Below are 7503 nucleotides of genomic sequence, written 5' to 3'. Positions count from 1 at the left end.
CTTCTCCAGCCTCTCCCCTCTTGCCAGTTAAAATCCTCCCAGACTCAGTTCAAAACGTTGCCTCCGAGGTGGAATTAAACCTCTTCCTCCCACTTAAGCCAACCTGCCATCTCTTCCCTATAAACATCCACAGCACTTGGCACACGACCCTGTGCCTTAAATTAGATTTAATCTGAGCCTGTCTCCCCTTCCCATCCACCCAGCCCCGCTGCGAGCACCTCGAGGAAAGCGCCCGAGGGTTGCCCTCTCAACTCTCCTTTAACCCTCTTTGGGGCCTGGCTGCCCAGCATTTAATCTCCGTTTGTTGAATAGAATAGAAACAGGATGCACAAATGTCCCAAATCCAGAAGCGGACGTCCTGTAAACGCCCTTGAACGCCCCCTCTGAAGGGCAGCTCCCCTGGCTGTCAATGTCCCCAGACAGGCGCTACCCTATCTCGGGCAAACTCTACCAGGCGCCCTCAGGAGGCGGGGAAACGGGCACCTGCATCCTGGCGGAGCAGGCCAGGGCATCACATGATTCTTCTATCACATGATCCCTGGAAATAGGGGGTGAGGAAAGAGAGGAAGGGAGGGAGGAGAGTGAATTGAGTAGGAAAGAAGCACTGCCTTCCAGGAAAGCCCCGCCTCTACGCCGACGATTAGCCAATGGGAGCGCGACACCCCGGACATGTGACCAATGGAAACTGAGGTGGGAGGGCCATCGCGCTGAGCGGCCCAAGTCCGTGAGCTGCCCGGCCGCTGCTATCCTGGGGGCGCGGACCCTGACGCAGGTAAGGCGGCGGCCGCGCGGACCTGGCGCTTGCTCCTTCCCGGGGGCTGGCCAGGGGGACGTAGGGCCTTGAGGTTCTTCCTGCGTTTCAGCCGAGAGACAAGGGGAGAGTCGTTTAGAGAAACTCCTTTGGGGATTTGCGATGCACTGAAGGGAGTTCTACGGGGAGTGGGAGTAAGTAGTAATTGCAGTGACCCCCATTAGAAGGGAGCTCTCTCCCTCTCCAGCATCCTCGGAAGCTGCAGCCCCTTCCCCAAAGCAGAGACCACGCCATTCTTGAGCTGGTTCCGCCCGCCGTCGGCAGATGCTGGTGGTGGTGGGTAGTCCCCGCGGCAGCTGGGAGTGAGAGAGACGCCCGCCCCTGGTCCCGGAGCTCAGAGGGCTAGGAGTGGAACTTGAGACCCTGGTTTCCTCAAAGATAGTAGGGACTTGGGAGTCGTGACTGACTCCTGGGTTCTGTCTGGTCCTTCCTTACTTCCTCTCGTGGGGCGGGGTGGGACAAGCTAACTTCCGCCTCTCCCTGCCAGTTTATCCTGCTCACTCGCTTTTGGGTTGGCTCACTTTTTGGGAATCTCTCCTCCTGGCACTCGGAGTTGGTGGATGCCACCTAGTGGAAGATGACAGAGCTGGGGGCTTGAAGAGGTTCCTGTCCTCCCTCCCTTTCTACTGTGGTAGGGTGGGGTGGGGGTAAGAGAGGCCACCACTCAGAACCTTACTGAGAGGAATTGGGCCCCCTCCTCCTCCATCCCTGGTCCTGAGTGTGTGTGCGTGTGCGTGCATGCGTATTCAGTAGGTACATACACTATGCTCCCTAACCTCAGGATACCCAGGAAGGAAAATATACATAAATAAATCAGTAGAGTGCCAAATAGTCCGAGATCTATGCAGATATGCACCCCTTCTTGCCTAAGCCAGGGCAGTGAGACAGCCTGTAGAGGGTCGAGGTTGGACTCCCAAGAAGCAGGTGGGGTGAGCTGTGGGTGTGGAGGAGAGCGTGAAAGGGGCTGTGGCCCAGGACCAGTCTTCTTCATCCTTTCCTGGCCAGGAGATGGCTTCCTGAGGATGGTCTTTGAGCTGGGAAGGGAACCATGAGGAAAGCCAGGTGAGGGAGAGAGGATGTGAGTGACCGGGTGGGTGCAGTTCCCTGCCACACGCTATGTGGTGTCCACACACAGACTCATGGGGAACTGAGGCCCAGAGACAGGGAGGAACTTTTGAGGCTCTCACAGTCAGTGGTGGCAATTCTAGGATGAGGACCCAAGTGCAGTATCCAGGCAGCCTCTGCACTCCCCGTTTTTGTCCGGCCTGGCCCACCCGCCCTGGAAACCCTCTGTCCCCTTCCTCTGCTTGGACCCCAGGGCTCTTCCCTCCTGGGGTTTGGGGTCCATTCCTGGGCACTGTCTGTAGTGCTGCTTATGAGATGAACCTGGGTTCAGTGTGCTCTGGAGCCATCAAAGCTTGTCATCTCCACGACTTGATATGTGACATGAGCATGTTACTCTGAGCCTGTTTCCTTCTTTGAAAAGTAAAGGTAATAATTACTACTTTGGATGGTTATTGCAAAGAAGAAAGAAAATAGAGTGTTGTAACCGGCTCCCAGAAGGCTCAATAAACATGATTATTTTTGCCCCTCTAGGCAGGGTAACATCCCCTGGACCCACCCTATTGAACTAGCAGGGCTGGCAGAGCTTGCGGGAAGAGTTGTAGGAAGTGAGAGGCTGCTCTCCACCAGGAGACTGAGGCTCGGTTCCTTCTGCTGACTTTGATCAGTTGGGTGGGCACATGTAGTTTCTCTCCACCTGGGGCTGAGTTTTGGCTCCAGGGTACAGGGAGAGGCAGGGATAGGGTGGGTGGTATGTTTGGGGAGTCTGAAAGGGCCTGGTGGTACTGGGGGCCCTTGGAACACAGTTGTCTCAAAGTCTGACCCAGCCTGTGTATCTCCTTCCCTGGGGGGGGGGGGGGGTGGGGACAGTCAGTGGGCGGGCTGTGGCTGGCCTCTGGGAAAGGCAGCTAAGACTTCACTGGCCACTGCACTTCCCTTTTCACAACTTTCTCAACCCTGTGGTTTCCCATGTCATCATGTGACCTCCCCTCCCCTGCCAGCAGAGTGCAGGTGTGAGCACAGTATTGGTACAGGAGGCATCTGGAGGGGCTAGCTGGGGAAGTGGAACCTTGGCTTTTCCTCAGGGGGAGACTCCCTCCCTGCACCCCAGTCCTGTCCTCCCATGGCTACTCATGCCTCCCCTGCCCCCTAGAGGTGACCCAAATCCCCACAGATCAGACCCACAAAACTCGTAAATCTTCTTGACTCTCACATGCCCACATCTCTATTCACTCACCCACAGGGACTCAGGTGTTAAGCCACGTGTTGGGGACAGAGATTCATACACGTACGCATGTCAGCATTCATGCTCATGGGAGTATATATGCTGCTGCATGTGTGATACACACACAGGACACATGTAGGGAGCTGAGTCTGAGGTCCCACACTCTCCCTGCGTGGACGAGGAGTTGCTGGGAGAGCTCAAGTAGGCCTGGGCCTGGGGCTGGGGGAGTGACTGGCCCCAGAACCAAGTATGGCATGGGCTTAAGCTGGTTGCCAAATGCCTCTTGTTACTTTGCAGGCAGACCATGTGGACCCTGGTGAGCTGGGTGGCCTTAGTGGCAGGGCTGGTGGCTGGAACACAGTGCCCAGATGGTCAGCTCTGCCCTGTGGCCTGCTGCCTGGGCCCAGGAGGAGCCAGCTATAGCTGCTGCAATCCCCTTCTGGTGAGTGCCCTTCAGCCCAGGCAAGAGCCGGTAGCATGAGATTTCCCAAAGGGTCATCTTGGATTGGCCAGAGGAGGGGGCAGGCTTGGGTCCTGTGGTTTATCCTCTCCTCTCACTTCCCAGGACAAATGGCCTGCAGTGCTGAGCAGGCGTCTGGGCAGACCCTGCCAGACAGATGCCCATTGCTCTCATGGCTACTCCTGCCTCAGCACCATCTCGGGGACCTCCAGCTGCTGCCCATTCCCAGAGGTGAGGGTGCTATTAGCTCAGTGGAGGGGCTCATTTACACTTTTCTTGCACTCTCCCACCCCCAGGTAAGAGGGCCTACCCAACACAGGCATCTCTGTATCCCACAGGCCGTGTCATGTGGAGATGGCCGCCACTGCTGCCCACGTGGCTTCCACTGCAGTGCTGATGGGCGGTCCTGCTTCCGAAGATCAGGTGTGGCGGGGGTAGAAGTGGAGGGCAGGCAGATGGGCAGCATGTGGAGCCTGGAGTGCCCAGGAGCCCAGCCAGCTGGGCGCCCCTGATTCCTGCTCTCATGCCCTCATTCATGTGGCATCTGTACTGAGCAACCTCCTTGCTCTGGGCAGAGGGGCAGTACGAGGGCCAGGAGGGGGCAGGAGAGAATGTGAGACTCCAGGCCTGGGCCCAGGCGTTGTGGGAGTGGGGAGAGGCCAAGCTGTCGGGCTAGTTTAGTGCCAACCCGGTCAGTAGTATATGCCCCTGCCCTGTGCTGTAGTGTGGAGGCAAGGACTGGCTAGTGGGGAGAGTGGGTTAGGAGTGCCTGGCAGAACACTGAGTCCCCCAGTCGCCCTGTAGCTGGGCCTTCAGGCCCTGGCGCCAGCAGCTCCTTGAGTGATGGGGGAAATGACCTTCACTGACTGGGTCGGCTGAATCCTGGGTCATCCTGTCCACAGATACCAGTTCCTTGGGTGCTGTCCAGTGCCCCGGTAGCCAGTTTGAATGCCCCAACTCCTCCACGTGCTGCCCTATGCTCGATGGCTCCTGGGGATGCTGTCCCATGCCCCAGGTACAGGTTTGGGAAGATGGGAGGAGGGGAGAGGGCAGCAGGGGCAAAGTGAAGGGCTGGAACAGGCAAAGACGGAGTCAGGACCATGTCTCATCAGGCTTCTTGCTGTGAAGACAAGGTGCATTGCTGCCCCCATGGTACCTCCTGTGACCTGGCTCATGCCCGCTGCCTCGCAGCCATGGGCACCCACCCCCTGGCAAAGAAGATCCCAGCACAAAGGACTAATAGGGAAGGTGAGGAGGTGGGAGAGCATCGCGTCGGGGGTTAGGAGTGAGCAGAGGCCTCGTCTGGCTCCCAGCTGGGGAGAAGTCATGCCCTCCCACCCCCCATCCCATCCCGTGTCCCATCCCGTCCCTGACCCCTCGCTGCCACTCACGCCTCTCTTCCCTTCCAGTGGTCATGTGCCCTGATGCCCGGTCCCGGTGCCCTGATGGTTCTACCTGCTGCGAGCTGCCCAGTGGGAATTATGGCTGCTGCCCAATGCCCAATGTGAGTGAGGGGCTGTAGCCAGTCTGGCTATGTGCCCACGGCCACCTGGCCTGGACATCTACCTTGCAGGGACTCCAGGGAGTGGGGCTGTCTGGCTAGTTGCTGCAAGAGCCTGGCGGCTCAGGACTCATGCCACCCCCTAGTGGGGGATTGGGGCAGTACCAGCTGTCCGCCTGGCTGCTCTCTGGGCCCAGCTGAGACTGAAGTCATACAGACCCACCCCCGCCCCTACCCAGGCCATCTGCTGCTCCGACCACCTGCACTGCTGCCCCCAGGACACTGTGTGCGACCTGATCCACAATAAGTGCCTCTCCAAGGAGAATGCTACAGACCTCCTCACCAAGTTGCCGGCACGCACAGGTACCAGAGGCAGGCCACCGACCCCATTCCACCTGCACCGTGAGGATGAGCTCTCCACCAGGCTGTTCTGGGAACAGATATAGGGGTTGGGGACTGGCCACATGGAGGGGCCAGGCAGGTACAGCCCCCTTTCCTCCACACTGGGCCTAGCCTTAGGACCACTGCCCAGGGTTGGCCTAAGCGGTGCCCTCGTCCTCAACATATGGTTCTAGCTGTGGAGCTGGCCAAGCGTGGGCACCCCGAAGGTCCCCACTGCCACTGCTGACCTGTCCTCCTTGCCTCCCTCACAGTGCAAGAGGTGAAGTGTGATATGGAGATGAGCTGTCCAGACGGTTACACGTGCTGCCGCCTACAGTCAGGGGCCTGGGGCTGCTGCCCTTTTGCTCAGGTACCCAGGAGTGGGGGGTGGGCTGGGCTGAGCAGAGGGTGGCAGCCAACTGGGCCCCTGTACCCACTGTCCCCTCTCCATCTACCCTAGGCTGTGTGCTGTGAGGACCACATACACTGCTGCCCGGCCGGGTTTAGGTGTGACACAGAGAAGGGTACCTGTGAACAGGGCACCCTCCAGGTGCCCTGGATGGAGCAGGCCCCAGCCCACCTCAGCTTGCTGGACCCCCAAGCCATGGAGAGTGATGTCCCCTGTGATAATGTCACCAGCTGTCCCTCCTCCAATACCTGCTGTCGACTCATATCTGGGGAGTGGGGCTGCTGTCCTGTCCCAGAGGTGCATGGGTAGGGGGATAGCAGTGGGGGAGCAGTGTCTTTGCCTGGGCAGGTGGCCAAAGTCCTGTCATCTTGCTCTTCTGCTCTCTGCCTAGCCTGTGAGTGGCACACCAGCTCTATCAGATTCACCCCCAGCTGGAGGAGCTGTGAGCAGGAGAGGCGGGCTGGGGGGCAGGGGCTTAGCACTCCATTCCTCATAGGAGCTTCTTAGAACACCCTTCTCTGCCACCCCAAAGGCTGTCTGCTGCTCTGACCACCAGCACTGCTGCCCCCAGGGCTACATGTGTGTGGCTGGGGGGCAGTGTCAGAGGGGGAACAAGATGGTGACCGGACTGGAGAAGACGCCTGCCCGCCGAGCTTCCCTGTCCCACCCCAGGGACACGGGCTGTGACCAGTTCACCGGCTGCCCGGTGGGGCAGACCTGCTGCCCAAGCCTGAGTGGGCGCTGGGCCTGCTGCCAGTTGCCCCATGTGAGTGCCCCTGGACAGGGAAGCTGAGTCCCGGGGGGAGGGAGGACGACAGTGTAATGCTGCTCTCTCTCTCCCAGGCCGTTTGCTGTGAGGACCGCCAGCACTGTTGCCCAGCTGGGTACACCTGCAATGTGAAGGCCAGATCCTGTGAGAAGGAGGTGGACTCTGCCCAGCCTGCTGCCCGCCTGCCTGTTGGCCCTCACGTGGGTGTAGGGGACGTGCAGTGTGGGGAGGGGCACTTCTGCCACGACAACCAGACCTGCTGCCGAGCTAGCCAAGGGGGCTGGGCCTGCTGTCCCTACAGCCAGGTCAGTGCCGCCCCCCAACCTGGGGCTGAGTGTGGGCATGGGCCAGGTCCTGCTTTGTCCAACTCTCACACCCCTCTCTGACCGTCCAGGGTGTGTGTTGTGCGGATCAGCGTCACTGCTGTCCTGTTGGCTTCCGCTGCGCGGCCAAGGGCACCAAGTGTCTGCGCAGGGCAGCCCTGCGCTGGGACACTCCTGTGAGGGCTCCAGCCCCGAGACAGCTGCTGTGAGGAGGGACTGAGGACTGAAGATACTGCAGCCCTCGGGACTCTGCTCAGAGGGTGCCCACTGCTCAGGCCTCCCCAGCACCTCTCCCCTACCAGATTCTCCTGGACCCCTCCATTCTGAGTCTCCCCTTCACTGTGGGAGGTGCGGCCTCAATCTAAGGCCTTCCCTATCAGAAGGGGGGCTGTGGTGAAAGCCACGTAACAAGCTGCCATCACCTCCCCCAATTTCTGTGGACCCTGTGGCCAGGTGCTCTTCCCTATCCACAGGAGTGTGTGTGTGTGTGTATGTATGTGCTGCAATAAAGTTTGTACACTTTCTTAACAGTGTCTGATTTGGCCACCCTGCCTGCCCTCCC

General features: G+C 59.4%; 1 protein-coding gene across 2 annotated transcripts; it reads left to right on the top strand.

Moving 5' to 3' along the window:
- The first annotated feature begins 366 nt into the window (after positions 1-366).
- Positions 367-7465, top strand: GRN (granulin precursor). Of its 2 annotated transcripts, XM_008520603.2 has the most exons (13): positions 367-772; positions 3396-3540; positions 3664-3789; positions 3897-3981; positions 4461-4573; positions 4671-4806; positions 4968-5062; positions 5299-5422; positions 5713-5810; positions 5901-6146; positions 6382-6615; positions 6693-6923; positions 7013-7465. In XM_008520603.2, the coding sequence occupies exons 2-13, from the start codon at positions 3403-3405 to the stop codon at positions 7148-7150; spliced, it is 1764 nt and encodes a 587-aa protein (XP_008518825.1). In that variant the 5' UTR covers positions 367-772; positions 3396-3402; the 3' UTR covers positions 7151-7465. The 2 variants fall into 2 exon arrangements, with proteins under 2 accessions (XP_008518825.1, XP_008518826.1); XM_008520604.2 differs by lacking the exon at positions 6382-6615 and having other exon boundaries at positions 393-772.
- The last annotated feature ends 38 nt before the right edge of the window (positions 7466-7503 follow it).

Source organism: Equus przewalskii, chromosome 10 (genome assembly GCF_037783145.1).
Source record: "Equus przewalskii isolate Varuska chromosome 10, EquPr2, whole genome shotgun sequence".
Taxonomy (NCBI): Eukaryota; Metazoa; Chordata; class Mammalia; order Perissodactyla; family Equidae; genus Equus; species Equus przewalskii.
This window is presented reverse-complemented; position numbering and strand designations above follow the sequence as displayed.

Excerpts from the sequence above, each read along its gene's own strand:
- GRN (XM_008520603.2), top strand. The coding sequence starts at position 3,403 with ATGTGGACCCTGGTGAGCTGGGTGGCCTTAGTGGCAGGGCTGGTGGCT. Across the intron at positions 5,063-5,298 it reads GCTGCTGCCCAATGCCCAAT|GCCATCTGCTGCTCCGACCA; the intron begins GTGAGTGAGGGG and ends GCCCCTACCCAG. Across the intron at positions 6,147-6,381 it reads GCTGCTGTCCTGTCCCAGAG|GCTGTCTGCTGCTCTGACCA; the intron begins GTGCATGGGTAG and ends GCCACCCCAAAG.